This window comes from Ictalurus furcatus, chromosome 18 (assembly GCF_023375685.1).
Source record: "Ictalurus furcatus strain D&B chromosome 18, Billie_1.0, whole genome shotgun sequence".
Classification (NCBI taxonomy): Eukaryota; Metazoa; Chordata; class Actinopteri; order Siluriformes; family Ictaluridae; genus Ictalurus; species Ictalurus furcatus.
The window spans coordinates 6,399,979-6,416,849 of NC_071272.1; the positions used below are offsets into that span (position 1 = coordinate 6,399,979).

The following is a 16,871-nucleotide window of genomic DNA, read 5'->3' on the forward strand; positions in this document are numbered from 1 at the left end:
GTAACGAGTGGTAGTGATAATGCGATAGTAAGCGCACCTCTCGTAAGCAGGTGTAGATGGGGCACACGAGCACTCTGAACGGCTCTCCTGTGCTGCTCCTCATGGTGCTGAACACCTCACACAGGAAGGTGATGAAGCCCAGCCAGCTCTCCACATCTGTCTGCTGCAGCTCCTCACGCCGTGTAAAGTCTCTCTGCAGAGACAGAGAGAGAGACAGAGACAGAGAACAGTAAGTAAGAAGAGTATGATGACTGCATGTAAAGATTTACAGGATGCTTGATCTCAGTGCCTCTATATTAGCTTGACACTACATAGAACCACAATTCCCTGCCCAATGCCACTGTGACCAGTCAATCCACAGATCCCGCCCACTGTTCCACTGTACCCGATCAAATCTAGGGATGTCACGATACCAAAAATCTAGTAGTCGGTACCGATACCACCAAAAGTACACGATATGCGAGACCAAAGTCGATACCACGGTGTGGTATAAAAATAAAAAATAAAATAAAAAACTCTCCTGGAGGACATCCTCCTCTGGCTGATACTGGCAAAGAGAGAGAGAGGGGGAGAGAATGAGAGAGAGAGAGGGAGAGGGTATTTTAGTTATCAAACACTGTCTGGACAATGAGTCTCCGGAGGTGCACTCCTAAATGCGCGTGCGCACACACACGCGCACACACACACACCCACACACACCCACACACACACCCCTTATACTCTGAATGCAAGCTTTAGTTTAAATTCACTGATATGGTGGCAGGCCAAAACGATTTATTAAAAGCATGAACATGTGAATAATTACTGGTGACATTAGGCTACATTTTGCTGACAGGACACGGGCTGAATGGTGCTGCATGGTGGCCCATTCGGAGGTAGTTTATAACATCGCAATGCGTTCACGTCGTTAACAAATAACAGGCTATCGCAAACATCACATGTAGCATAACGTTAGCTGGTTTCACGGCCACAATGCCAGCTGCCTCAAACAAATATAATATAGGACCATCTTTCAGGTGCTTTGCCAAATTCAAGGTGTCTCCTCGCTTTGTTTGAAATGAACGATAGCATCGGTTGCACACCGGAAACCGATACTAGCTTTCCTCCCAACGAGTCGGGGCGGAGCTAAAGATGTTAAGCTAAGCTAAACTTCTGTACTTTTTCCCGTGTGCTTGTAGGCGTTCCTCTTCCTCTTCACCACCTGTGGACCGACCAAACACTTGCGCGTATTTGCTGCCCCCATCAGGTTCGGAAGAATCGCAACCCTGGTACTTTCGTTAAAACGGTACTAAAGCTACTGCAGAAAAACAAGTGCCGTCACGTTTTAAGAATGTTGGTACCGACTTGGTACCAAAGTATCGGTTCTCGTGACATCCTTAATCAAATCACAGCTCTGGGACCAAATGCCACCACAACCAATCAAATCAAACCAACTGTAACAATCAAACCATAGTTCCCACACCACATACTGCCACTGTAACCAATCAAACCATAGTTCCCCATACACACTCCCACTGTAACCAATCAAACCATAGTTCCCCACACACACTGCCACTGTGATGAATCAAACCATAGTTCCCCATACACACTGCCACTGTAACCAATCAAACCAAAGTTCCCACACCACATACTGCCACTGCAACCAATCAAACCATAGTTCCCCACACACACTGCCACTGTAACCAATCAAACCATAGTTCCAACACACTGCCACTGTAACCAATCAAACCATAGTTCCCACACACACTGCCACTGTAACCAATCAAACCATAGTTCCAACACACTGCCACTGTAACCAATCAAACCATAGTTCCCACACCACACTGCCACTGTAACCAATCAAACCATAGCTCCCCACACACACTGCCACTGTAACCAATCAAACCATAGTTCCAACACACTGCCACTGTAACCAATCAAACCATAGTTCCCACACCACACATTGCCACTGTAACCATTCAAACCATAGTTCCCACACACACTGCCACTGTAACCAATCAAACCATAGTTCCCACACACACTGCCACTGAAACCAATCAAACCATAGTTCCAACACACTGCCACTGTAACCAATCAAACCATAGTTCCCACACCACACTGCCACTGTAACCAATCAAACCATAGTTCCCCACACACACTGCCACTGTAACCAATCAAACCATAGTTCCAACACACTGCCACTGTAACCAATCAAACCATAGTTCCCACACCACACATTGCCACTGTAACCATTCAAACCATAGTTCCCACACACACTGCCACTGTAACCAATCAAACCATAGTTCCCACACCACACACTGCCACTGTAACAATCAAACCAAACCATAGTTCCCCCCACACACTGCCACTGTAACCAATCAAACCATAGTTCCCACACACTGCCACTGTAACCAATCAAACCATAGTTCCCACACCACACACTGCCACTGTATCCAATCAAACCAAACCATAGTTCCCACACCACATACTGCCACTGTAACCAATCAAACCATAGTTCCCACACCACATACTGCCACTGTATCCAATCAAACCATAGTTCCCACAACATACACTGCCACTGTAACAATCAAACCAAACCATAGTTCCCACACACACTGCCACTGTAACCAATCAAACCAAACCATAGTTCCCACACACACTGCCACTGTAACAATCAAACCATAGTTCCCACACCACACACTGCCACTGTAAGCAATCAAACCATAGTTCCTACACCACACACTGCCACTGTAACAATCAAACCAAACCATAGTTCCCACACCACACACTGCCACTGTAACAATCAAACCAAACCATAGTTCCCACACTACACACTGCCACTGTAACAATCAAACCAAACCATAGTTCCCACACACATTGCCACTGTACCCACTAATACCACTCTTCCTGCCCCATCACTGTAACTAGCCAAATCACAACTGTCACCCCGAATCGAATCACAGCTCCCACCCCAATGCCATTGTGACCCCCCACTACTCTGCTGTATTGAATTGAACCAGTGTCCAATCAAACCATAGTTTCTGCCCCAATCCCTCTAACAAATCATAGCACAGTTCTCATCCCAAAGCCACTGTAACCTGTATAACTGTCACTACAACCAATCAAACACTTATTATTCAGAAAGAATACTTTTTAACTCGTCTGTCTGACAGCCTGCAAACCAGCTCAAAAACTTCCTTGCCCATTTTCTCATAAAGATCAGTACAGGTCGTTCTCAGAAGCTCTTCTAATAGGGAGTGTGTCATGCTTAAAGACACCAACGGCAATGTCTCTGCTGCTTTCTGAGTGTGTCAGAGGCTCGAATGAAGGCAATCAGGATGGAGTGTGTGTGTGTATCTGTACAGACTGATTGAAGCAGTTATCTGAATTATGGGCTTATATGTGTAAGAATGAATGGAAGTGTGTGGGAGTGTGAGAGACCAAAAGGGTGTGGATGAGAGAGAGAGAGAGAATGTGTGTGTATGTGTGTGTGTGTGTGAATGTGTGTGTGTGTGTGTGTGTGTGTGATTCCTACTGAGAGCAGAAAGTGGGATCTGGCTAGAGCGAAGATGGAGGTTCTGGTGTGACACTACAGTGAGAAACAGGGCTCACACACACTTCCCAAAAACACCAGACTTTTAGCACCTAAACTCCACACTACAGAATTGGCACACTGACCCACCACGGAGACATGAGAGCGTGAGCGAGAGACAGAGAAGTGAGAGCGAGAGCAGGGACAAGCATTTATTTTTATTCCATTAGGGGGAAAAAAATGCAGACCATTTGAAGCCCAGATGAATTTTTCTGAACTTTCCAGAGCTGCATTATTGCACAAAATGGCAGAATGACAAAAAACAAGACATTTACGCCCCAAGTGTTTGACCCCAAGCACCGTGACCGAATATTATCTTTTGCAGCAAAAATAGCCACACTTTTTCTGAAACACTGCACTATACATTTGTGAAATTTCCCCTTAAATTCTGTACTTTTCCAGACTTCCCAGAACCGGCACAAGAACCCTGTACATCTAGATTTCTCCAGTTTGACACCTCTGGCTTGTTCATAAGTATCTAAATCTACATCCGGATTTCTGTAAATGCCGCTTTATTACGATGTGGATTGTTAAGGTGTATGTGTGAAGGTGCTGTACAGATAAAAGGACAGAAGGAAGACCTGCGCCTGTAATAAAGAAGAGACGGTACAGTGATTTCAGAACATGAAGAGCTGTGGTGTTTCCTGTCACTACTGAAACTGAGCATGCAGCTACACTCTGAGGACTGAGAGCGATGATGCTGTTACTCGTCTTCATGCCGACGCGGTCTCTTATAAACGCTTACAGGAAGTGGAGCTGGCGAGAACATCCCTCATTTCTTACATTCATCTCTGTTCCACGCACTCGGCACAGACGAGCTGCAGATTCCTACCGCTGAGGAAAATCACACGCAAGGAAATGAAACATTCCGGAGAGAGAGAGAGAGAGAGAGAGAAAGAAAGAGAGAGAGAGAGTGAGAGACGCACTCAAAGAGAGAGACAAAGAGACTGATCGACAGAGAGAGAGAGAGAGACAGATAATTAGAGACAGAAAAAGACAGACAGAGAGACAAAGACAGAAAGATACAGACAAAGAGATAGACAGACAGAGACAGCGAGAGACACAGAGAGACAGAAAAAGACAGACACGCAAAGAGAGACAGAGACAGAAAAAGACAGACCCGCAGAGAGAGAGACAGAGAGAGAGACTGATGGAGACAAAGAGAGACAGACGGAGAGAGAGAAAGACAGACAAAGAATGAGAGAGAGAGAAACAGAGAAAAATGGAAACAGAGAGACAGAGAGACAGATAGATAGATAGATAGATAGATAGAAACTAATAGAGACAGTAAAATGAGACAGAGGGAGCTGGGGAAAGAGAGCAACAGAGAAAGAGACAACAAAAAGACTGACATAGAGACAGAGAGAAAGAAAAGAGACAGACAGAGAGACCAAAAGAAAGAGGCTGACACAATGAGAGAGAGAGAGGCAGGGGGGGGCAGACAGACAAACAGAGATATACAGACAGACAGAGAGAGAGCGTGAACCAGCAGGAGAAAAAAAAGAGGGGGGTAACTTAAAAAGGTAGAATAAGTCTGGCAGCGCAGCAGGTGGGATGACATTTAGTGCCGCACGCCAACCAGAAACCCCTCTGAGACAGACGTCTGTCTGAAAGGAAGCAGGAGAAGGAGAGAGAGAGTGGTGCAGAGGAGACAAAGAGAGAAAAGAGAGAGCAAGCGAGCGAGAGAGAGAGAGACTATTTGACAGAATGGGGGAAAATAAAAGACAGGGACTGTGTGTGTGTGTGTGTGTGTGTGTGTGTGTGTGTGTGTGTGTGCACGCCAGGAGAGTGTGGTAAGGTGTAAGGCCATGTCTCATATTTCCACAGTGATCAGGACACACAGAGAACACAGGATCATTAACACAAAACTAAGAGGTCACCTCAAAGCTAAGAGGTCACTGAGCAAAGTGTGCGTTTGTGTAGAGAACCTCACGGACCACGCGGGCTGCATGAACGCGCCTAATTAGAAGACACGCTTGTGCTGTAAACGCCACGAGACAGAAGGACGTAGGCACGAGATCCATGGCTCTGGCTGACAGCATTAACAGAAGCACACGGCATACGTGCGTGCAGCACAATAATCCTCTCCATACACTCGTTCCTCAAGCATGAACTGGCGCTTCATCTTTACAGCGTGTTAGCGCCACGTTTCTACAGACAAGGGGTTGTGACGTTCCTGAAAGGATCATCCTGCAACCGCTGAACCGTTCGCTCCGTCTGTGCTGACGGGAATACTCACTTGTAACATGTTGAGCAGCAGTGAGCGGAACTTGGTGCCCTCCACCATGAAGAGCGCCATCTTGTAGCAGAGTTTGGCAGCGGTGGCGGCGAAGCCTCGGTCTCGGACGGCTTTGCTGTAGATGGTGTGCACGATCTCACCGAGCGTCTCCTCCGACTGGGCCGAGCTCTGTGCCTCCTCCATGAAGGAAGCGAGCTGCGCCTCGACGCCGCTGCTGTTGCTCCTCATGCTGTTCAGGATCTCCAGCAGCTTGTCCATGCGGTTACGCTGAGGCCCCGGCGTCGCCACGGGCACCTCCTCCTGTCAAGGGAGAGATGGGTCATGTGACGCAGGATGACATGAAGTAGGACAACATCGGCATGTTCCTAAACATTTCACAAACCATGCATCAGCCAATCGGATACACTTCGGGGAGGAGCGTCTATGTTTGAATCTCCGCCCCCGAACGTTCTCACTCCACTCACCTTCTCTTTCAGCCTCCTCCTTAGCCTCTCTTTAGAGGACTGCAGCAGGCTGACTTTCCCTCCGTCAGTCCTCTCCTGCTTTCCATCGGTCCTGTTGTCATCTCCTCTGGTGTTTTCCGTCACTCTGGCCGTCTTGTATTCGTTCTCCTCCTCCTTCAAGCTGTCTGTCTCTTTGGTGCTCCGCTGGCCCGGCTGTCTGTGCTGCTGGTGCCAGCGCCGGTTCTGGCTGTATCCGTGGTGATGCCCGCGGCCCTGCTGCCCACTTTGGTAGCCCCGCCCCCCGTGTCCGTGCTTGGCGTTGAAGCCTTCTGACTGGGGGTCGGTGAAGAGCTGTTGCGGTTGACTGGTCGTGTGATGCTGCTGTTGAGAATGCAGTGGCACCTGCTGATGTTGCTGTTGCTGCTGGGGATTGTGGGATTTGGGCCCTCCGCCTCCTCCAACTCCTCCTCCGCCACCTCCTCCTCCTCCAGGAGGACGCTGCTGTCTCCTGGAAGAAAAACAGGAGCGTGTGAGCAGAGGGTGAGACGGGCATGAGCATGGAGGCTCCGAGCGATGACACCCGTCCTTTCGTCTTCTCCAGAAGACTGAATACACACTTCCTTTCTCGCGCTCTGCTGCTAACTTCACTAATTCCCTACATCACTCATTTCATTTTATCATTTGAGTCTTTTTTTGTTGTAATACACAGCATCGCAACAGTAAACATGATCTTCTCGTACGGTCCGCGGATTTTCCCCCACAAATAAAACCCCTCTCCGTTTTGTCTCAGCGCTGCCGAATATACAAAATAAAATATAGATAGTGGATTATCAAAAATAATATTCCTGAAAATTCATCGTTCCTGATTTGAGTTGAACTTCAGCTGCATAATAAATGGAACCGTTCTGAGCTGCCAATAAAAACAAAGAGGAGGCGGGACTTACTACGCTGCGATATTTTACTAAAAATATTTTACATTTAAAAAAAAATTTTTTAAATCACAACACTGGCACATACTGATCATCGCTGTCTTAATTTTAGTAACAGACGGTATAAACATTATTTAACGCAGACATTTATTACTTAGCGAAACATTCAAACAAACACCCATTGTTAATATAAGCTGTAATCAGTTAAAATTAATATACAAACGATACGTTTAGTAGCTGCTGAAGTCCACCAGGAAACTAATAATACCAGTGTGTTGCTGAGAAACCTAACTGTCTACAATATATATATATATATATATATATATATATATATATATATATATATATATATATATATATATACACATACACACACGCACATATATAAATAAATAAAGGTAGCTAAAGTAACATCATAACGTAAGTTTGCTGGTTTTGTGATCAAGTTTCTAATGTAGTGCTTCGTGTTTATGACCTCGACAAAAAAACAAAAAACAAACCCACGCTGGCGATCGTTTCGAATACGACATGTCGTGTCGCAAGTATTTCGGGTTCCGTGTCCTCATATCTGCGTCAACTAGATTCTGAAAAGAAAACTGCTATTTAACTAAAGTAAACAAGGTTTATTGTTTCCCTTGGTTTCTTCACCGTACATCTCCGTCAAGCAAATACAAATAAAAAAAACAGAACATGACATCTCCTCGCTTGCCTACCGATTTATTCACACGGATGTTTGTTGACGTTAACTCAAACTGTAAATGTTACGATCTTATTTAAAGGTATCTGAACGTGAACATTTATTTAGAGGCTCGACTTGAAATCTTTTAAAGTATTATGGTTTTTCAAATATGACCTTTCATGTAGTGTGTTATATATAGAGCTGTTTGTAAACGTAAAAACGTCTGCAATGTTTCAAAAATCAAAGCGCACGACAAACGGAGTTATTGACTCCCAAAAGAAGGAACCGACTCTGAACAGCTGAAACGAGTCGTTAGTGATTCCAGACTTACTTCCTGTACAAACCTACGTAGGTTCGTAACTAAAAGCCCCGCCTCTGGTCTTCATCGGCTGCTCGCTGACAGAGGGAGCTGAAACTTGTTACGGTAGCGGGCGTTCTCTTTTTGAAACACGCTGACAGCGGTAGACCAGTCACAACAGACTAGGACATCAGACCAATCAGAGTTCGGAACGAATCTTTTAGAACGGCTCATTTAACGAGTTGTTTGTGACACTGGGGGACAAGGGCAATGCTGCAGTTTAAATTATGAGCACGTTAAAGTATTTTTTGATGTCGGATGCATTTAAATCTATTGTATGAAACCTCTAAAACAAAATTAAGCAAGTTTCAAAACCATAATAGGTGCTCTTTAAGATTCAAGTTTTCAACATGCTGTCGAATAAAAAAAAATGATCGAGGTCAGATGTGAACGGCATTTCCGGTTGTGCATTTTCTACCGAACGCGGTTCAAGGAAATAATCAAAAGCCGCACGCAGCTACACAAAGGAGAAAAATAATAAGTACCTCGTGTTGTTAAAAACAAAAACAGTTTGGTTATATAATTTTTTTACGACTCTTTCATTCCGAGCCGAGGATGCTTTCGCAGTTCCAGAACAGATCGAACAGTTCCAAGATCATGTTTGGCTTTTATTCTGGACTCCATGCCATTTTGTGCTCGCCTTTGTTTTTCCTCCCGTAGAGCTGAAGAGGCGGTGGGAGCATGTGTACTTTGTTGCCCACTCGCCCCTTGGGTTTAAAGCCGGCCAGAGTGGCAGAGACGGCGTGAGTGCCGTTAAGCGATCCCGCTCTGCCACGGATGACCTAGATTTATCGCGAGCAGAGTGACAAACTGCACTGTTTTTCTTGCTCCTCTAGCCTTTATTCTGGTGGGCCTTTTTTTTTTTTTAAACTGTTTTAGAATTACACCACCGCATGTCTCTAGTGTGTGGCTCAGAAACTCTCCATTTCCAGTAGAAGTGCACAAGTGTCTGGAGAGTAACGCAGTCCAAGCCTAGTACTGAGAGATACAGACGCTAGTCAAAGGGAGAATGGCTAGCTCCAACTAAACTAAATACACGTGTTGGAGTAAGTGTACTCTACGGAACACCTGCACACCTGCTCGTTCCAGCAATTATTCAAACAGCCAATCGGATGGTGCTGGTGCAAATCATGACAAGCGCTTCTCAGTGACTTTGACCGGGGCCTGCTTGGTGGCATCGAGATGGGTTGGTTTGAGTATTTCAGAAAATCTCTAGAGTTTAGAAAAACAAGAAAGATCCAGCAGTTCTGCAGGAGAAACATCTTGTTGCTGAGAGAGGTCAGAGGAGCTGACAGGAAGGCTATGGCAAGTTTCAATAACAGTAACTTGTTACAACCGTGGTAAGCAGAAAAGCATCTCAGAACGGACGACACGTTGAACCGTCACGCAAATGGCCTACAACGGTAGAACACCGCATGGGGCTGTGCTCTTGTCGGCCAAAAACAGGAATCGGAGGCTACAGTGGGTACGGCCTTGGCACATCTGACTTGAGGTTCGACATATTGAGATGATTTTCTGTCCACTACGGTTGTAAAGAGTGGCTATTTGCGTAACTGTAGCCTTTCTGTCAGCTCAAACCAATCTGACCATTCTCCTCTGACCTCTCTCATCACCGAGGCTGATCCGGCCGTACAACTGTCCTGCTGCGAGTGAAAATCCCAGATCAGCAGTTTCTGAAAAACCAGCCTGTCTGGCACCAACGACCATGCCATAAAGGTTAAAGTCACCGAGATTGCATTTCCCCCGCATTCTGATGTTTGATGTGAATATTAACTGAAGCTCTTGACCTGTAATGGAAGAGATGCATCCATCCATCCATTTTCTATACTGCTTATCCTACAGGGTCGAGGGGAACCTGGAGCCTATCCCAGGGAGCATGGGGCACAAGGCGGGGTACACCCTGGATGGGGTGCCAATCCGTTGCAGGGCATTCACACACACATTCACACACCCATTCATACACTACGGACACTTTGGACATGCCAATCAACCTACCTACCATGCATGTCTTTGGACTGGGGGAGGAAACCGGAGTACCAGAGGAAACCCCCGCAGCACGGGGAGAACATGCAGGAATCGAACCCCCAACCCGGGACGTGTGAGGCGAACGTGAAAACCACATTTTTGTAGTGCTTTGAACTGAGCCAAGAAGAATTTATGACAATTTGCTCCAAAATAAAAGATTCAAAACATGCAATAATGTAATAAAAAAAGATTTCATGTACTGCCTCTTAGGTTAGCACTTAGCTGCAAGACATGCCATAGGGGACACACACACACAAAAAAAAAGAAAAAAAAAAAAGCATCTCTGAATAGTCTGTAAAATACAACAGGAGTGTTTTTGATGGCCATCTGGGACCGAACCCAATCCGGTTCCGTCTGCGGTGTTCGTTTAAAAGCTGCTCGTTTTCATTAGCGCAAATGGAGGCTACACTGTGGCGAACACGGGGAGCAGATCAAACGGCAGCCTTGGGGCAAAGCAGAGACTCCATGCCCTTAGAGAGCATCCAGTAACACACTTAACCTTTGCAGTTTGACCAGTGCAGGAATTCCGAGTACACGTGCGGTTCTCTTTATGGCAGAGTGGAAAGGGCTCTGGGCATCAGGGCTCTGACCGTGGCATTTTCCTTCTTCTTTACCATGGTTAACCTGCGATGACCAGATGACAGGGCAGAAAATCTTTTACACGCACACACTTCAGGCCTCCAGTAGGGCCTCTGGGATTCCTACCAGCTCTGGCATGCTGGACCGACGTTACAGATGACCGCTCCCTTGCAGGAACGGATATACAAACGAGTAAAAGCCAGTTTTTCCCTTTAGATTACTAACTGAAACGCAGTATAATACGTCCTCAATCTGTCTGCACTTACACACACACACACACACACACACACACACACACACACACAGCTACATACATCCTGAATATGTGTACGTTGTCATCACCTTGTTACCAGAGATGTAATAAAACCCCTTTACTCAGACAGGCAATCTGTCACAACAGCACTTAAACAAACACAAAAAGAAATTCGACAGAAATGCACTGCGTTGTATTTACAATCCTTCATTTTTCCTGTTCCATTTATTTACAGTTTACTCATACTACACGTCATGCTACTCCACCGTCAGCGCTTTGTAACGCTCGGCAAGCTTTCCGACACGGGATGGCCTTTGCGGTTTCGTGGTAACATGACAAGCTGCTGCGTTTTTTTGGGGGGGTCAAGCTCATCATCTTCTGTCTTAGTCATTTTTTGCTCACGGATACAAGGTTGCCAGATTGCTCTTGAGAGAACGTTCTGACCGCCAACTTTAAACGCGAGCACTTGAAAAATCAGGCATAGAAAACGCAGCCTAACTAAAGTGTCATGTCATGGTGTTGTTACATCAAAATTCCAGACACTCCCCTCCGAAAGTACCGGAACAACCAATTCTATTGTTTTGGCTATAAATTGAAGACATTTGGGTTTGAGATCAAAAGAATATGGATATCAACTGATTGAGCAGAAGTTCCGCTTTCAGTTCCTCATATTTATATCTGGATGTCTTAAACGACTTAGAACATGGCATCTTAGGTGGCAGACCACCCGATTTTTAGGTGAGCAAAAGTATAAGAACAGATTTGTTTACTTTAATTCACTTCAAGTCGAACACAGCGACGAACTGTTGCGTAATTCTTTCATGTTGCTTATCCAGACTTGTATTCCATACTGTAGTTCCAACACATGTCGTTCCAATACTTTAGGAGGGGACTTTATGTGTGTGTGTGTGTGTGTGTATATATATATATATATATATATATATATATATATATATATAATATGTATATGTATGTATGTGTGTGTGTGTGTATGTATATATATATATATATATATATATACAAACACACACATACATACATATACATTATATATATATATATATATATATATATATATATATATATATATATATAGATATATATATGTATACATATATATACACACACACACACATATATATATATATATATATATATACACACATACATATATACACACACATATATATATATATATATATATACACATATATACACACACACATATACAGGTTAATTAAGACCCAAATCAATAATGACTGCGGGTGTAGAGCCAAATGCTGTTTTACACAATATTCTGTTCTTCACTGTACCTTCAGTTCTGAAAAACCAGGCAGACATGATGCAAGGACAGACATGTGTGAAGATAAAAAAGTGAGGAGGTAGAGGGAAAAAAAAAGAAAAAAAAAAAGAAGGTTTCAAAAAGGGTCAAACAGACCGCTGGCTTTCTTTTGATCGGCTCCAGCCAGTCTCCACTGAACTCCGGCATTTTCATTTAAGACGTCAGGGAATTTGTGCAAATACTGCATCATCATCTTCAGCCTTGTAATAAAATAATGGTGGTTTTACGTCAATATTTTTGAACACACACACACACACACACACACACACACACACACACACACACAGTAGAGCATTAATGCAGGTCCCTGAATGTTCTCCAGAAGCAAGGAACCGCACTGCAGATTAAAAAAAATGCTGCTTAAACATTAACCAAGACATTTTAATAGATGAAAGACCTGAAATCCTCAAAACGGACGAATAAACATATAAAAAATATAGTGTGTTGGAGAAAATACCCTTGTCCTCTATACCAATTCTTTGAAAAGTCTCCTAGACTCGGATTATTATTATCATTATTATTTTTAAACTCAAGCGCAACCCAAGTTCTTAAGTCCTCCATGTGTGTTTAAATCTTTCATTTTGCTGTCAGTAAAAATAAATAAATAAATAAACTCGCTGAAACGTGCGAAGCAACTGTTTTGCTCAAAACGAATGAGAAAAAAAAACCATTTTTTAAAAACGGTAGTGCAGATAATAACTGCTCTTTACAACCGTGGTTAACATGCCAGAAAAGCATCTCAACGAATCAAACTTCTATGTGGATGGGCTACGACAGCAGGAGAACACGTCGGGTTCCACTCCCGTCGCTCAAGAACAGAAACCTGGGGCTATTATTAGAGTCATTTTTTGAGCTAATCTAGCCGAGGGCTGAGTGACATGACAAAAATATTGTATCACGATACTTGAGGACGTTTCTACGATACACGACACGCAACGCGATATATAATTTCGCTAACGAACGGTCAACAGAACAGTACATTACAGCATTTGGCATACGACCTTATCCAGAGCGACTTACAATTATCTGAGCAGTTGTGGGTTAAGGGCCTCGCTCAAGGGCCCAACAGTGGCAGCTTGGCAGTGCTGGGATTTGAACTCACGACCTTCCGATCAGAAGTCCAACGTCTTACCCGCTTTAATAGTAGTACAATAAATAGTAAAATAAATAAAATAAAAAAACCCACGTTAAACCGAATTTACCGTTACTTTCTTTGAATGCTTTAAAGACCAAGATCCAAGAATTTGCGTCAAATCAAATCAAATCAATTGATGGCATCACTTCAGTTCCATTGGGGGGGGATACAGTATCTCACAAAAGTGAGTACACCCCTCACACTTTTGTAAATATTTGATTATACCTTTTCATGTGACAACACTGAAGAAATGACACTTTGCTACAGTGTAAAGTAGTGAGTGTACAGCTTGTGTAACAGTGTAAATTTGCTGTCCCCTCAAAATAACTCAACACACAGCCATTAACGTCTAAACCGCTGGCAACAAAAGTGAGTACACCCCTAAGCGAAAATGTCCAAATTGGGCCCAAAGTGTCAATATTTTGCGTGGCCACCATTATTTTCCAGCACTGGTCTTGGCCACCGTGCTGCAGCTCAGTGTCAGGGTCTTGGCAATCTTCTTATAGCCTAGGCCATCTTTATGTAGAGCAACAATTCTTTTTTTTAGATCCTCAGAGAGTTCTTTGCCATGAGGTGCCATGTTGAACTTCCAGTGACCAGTATGAGGGAGTGTGAGAGCGATGACACCAAATTTAACACACCTGCTCCCCATTCACACCTGAGACCTTGTAACACTAACAAGTCACATGACACCGGGGAGGGAAAATGGCTAATTGGCCCACAATTTGGACATTTTCACTTAGGGGTGTACTCACTTTTGTTGCCAGCGGTTTAGACGTTAATGGCTGTGTGTTGAGTTATTTTGAGGGGACAGCAAATTTACACTGTTACACAAGCTGTACACTCACTACTTTACATTGTAGCAAAGTGTCATTTCTTCAGTGTTGTCACATGAAAAGATAGAATCAAATATTTACAAAAATGTAATGGGTGTACTCACTTTTGTGAGATACTGTACATCAACATTCTGACGACATCTGAGAAAAGTGTATCGCGCAATCATTTATCACGATATCGATATAATATGGATATAATCGCCCAGCCCTACTCTAGCCTATACGGTATAGATCATCTTGCAGTATTTCAAATTGTGCTTAAAATGTTTAAGAGCATAGTCATCATTTTGTTTGGTATGGGTTTTTTTTCTGTCTGAAAACTGGTTTCTTACGCAATATGCTGCTTTCTTTACTAACATACAAACACTTATATTTTTCTAGAACATTCAATTTTATGCTGGAAAACTAATGTTAGGAAATCTAAGATGTTTTTGTACTGACTCGATAATGTATAAATCATAAAATAAAACTCAATAACGAGGTATGTACTAAAAAAAAACAACAAAAAAAACAAACAAAAAACGACAATAGCGTGCCTACGACTGTTGCACAGTACTGTAGCTTCTCTAGGTTTTAACCAGAGAGACCTTTAACCTTGTTGTTCGTAGGCAGCATTGGCTGAATTGACGTTTTAGCGTGTTGTCCAGTGTGTGACGTGAGGTCTGAAACGGCAAATGAAAACGTCTTCAGCAGCGTCTGAGTTCTCCCAGGTGTACGGACATGGTGAGACATACAGTAATTACTACAGCGTCCTTCACGATACACATTCTCTCGCTTTCTCTCTCGCACACACACTGACTTTCATACCATTGCTAGATAAGTGGCAGAAGTGTTCTAATTTAACACTGGATTCTTTAGAGGTGTCATTAACGATATAAAAGCTTTAGTACGCACTATAAAAAGTCTTCTCTTCATGTTGCAGATTCCATCTGTAAATACAGTGACGTTCAGCGCCGTGCTCCAATTCTTATGGACGCGCCCTCCGGACGTGTTTGGTACAGTAACATCACGTAAAACACTAACCTGACCCTTTCTATGAACGCCCATTTGCTTTCACACCGCTTCAGCACACGAGGAGCAGCGTCAATTGTTTCTTAGTCTTCAGATCATCTTAATTGTGCTTCGTCTTCAAATGAGCTCAAGATGAACTGTAATCCCCTCGAGGGAACGGTGAGGTTGAGACACTGACCTGGACACTTGGCGTTTCCCGTCGCAGGGCAGCAGCAGCACGGTCAGCTCGTCCTGCGGTGCCTCGGTGTGTCTACAAGCACGAGAGTGAGGAGGAGTGTGAATGACGGATGGATAAATGGAGAACTACACGATGAGAAATAAACTAAAAGGATGTGGCATGAGTAGGAAAGGAGAAGACATGATGATGGGGTCGGATAGAAGCGAGGAGGAGAAGACAAGATGAGGAGATGGGATGAGAGAAGACAAAAGAAAAGAAGAGGAGGGGAGAGGAGAGAACGAGAGAAGAGAAGATGAGGGGATAGGAAGAGAAGTGGAAAGAGATGAGAGAAGATGAGGAGAGGAGAGAGGATGAGATGATGAGGAGAGGAGAGAGGATGAGAGAGGATGAGATGAGGAGAGAAGATGAGAGAGGATGAGATGATGAGGAGAGAGGATGAGATGATAAGATGAGAGAAGATGAGAGAGGATGAGATGATAAGATGAGAGAAGATGAGAGAGGATGAGATGATGAGGAGAGGAGAGAGGATGAGATGATAAGATGAGAGAAGATGAGAGAGGATGAGATGATAAGATGAGAGAAGATGAGAGAGGATGAGATGATAAGATGAGAGAAGATGAGAGAGGATGAGATGATGAGGAGAGGAGAGAGGATGAGATGATAAGATGAGAGAAGATGAGAGAGGATGAGATGATAAGATGAGAGAAGATGAGAGAGGATGAGATGAGGAGAGGAGAGAGGATGAGATGATAAGATGAGAGAAGATGAGAGAGGATGAGATGATGAGGAGAGGAGAGAGGATGAGAGAGGCTGAGATGATGAGAAGATGAGTGAAGTGGAGAGAAGAGAAAATGAAAGGAGAGGAGAGGAGATGAGCAAAGAGAAGAGAAGATGAAAGGAGAGAAGAGAAGAAAAAAGAGAAGATAAGAGAAGAGGAGAGAAGACAATGAGGAGAGGAGAGAAGAGAAGATGAGATGAGGAGAAAAGATGAGATGATGAGTATAAAAGAGAAGAGATGAGAGAAGAGAAGATGAGGAGTATAAAATAGAAGAGAAGATGAGATGAGGATAGAAGAGAAGATGAGATGAGCATAAAAGAGACGAGAAAATGAGAAGTGGAGAGAAGAGAAAATGAAAGGAGAGGAGAGAAGAGAGGAGCAAAGAGAGGGTGAAAAGAGAGGACAAGAGAAAATGAAAGTAGAGGAGATGAGCAAAGAGAAGCTGAAAGGAGAGGAGAGAAAATGAGAGGAGAGAAGAGAAGAGGAGCAAAGAGAAGGTGAAAGGAGAGGAGAGA

At 43.9% G+C, this 16,871-nt stretch overlaps 1 protein-coding gene across 3 annotated transcripts in view; it reads right to left on the reverse strand.

The window, feature by feature from the left end:
- ctif (CBP80/20-dependent translation initiation factor) overlaps window positions 1-16,871 on the reverse strand; it is a 70,243-nt gene that overhangs the window by 19,015 nt on the left and 34,357 nt on the right. For 2 of the 3 annotated variants that reach the window (XM_053648268.1, XM_053648270.1), the window contains exons 9-12: window positions 15,579-15,650; window positions 6,275-6,761; window positions 5,811-6,110; window positions 38-193 (exon numbers count right to left, since the gene is read on the reverse strand). In XM_053648268.1, the coding sequence (XP_053504243.1) occupies window positions 38-193; window positions 5,811-6,110; window positions 6,275-6,761; window positions 15,579-15,650 (1,015 nt within the window). The remainder of the gene's footprint in view (window positions 1-37; window positions 194-5,810; window positions 6,111-6,274; window positions 6,762-15,578; window positions 15,651-16,871) is intronic. The other variant, XM_053648269.1, reaches the window with a different exon arrangement.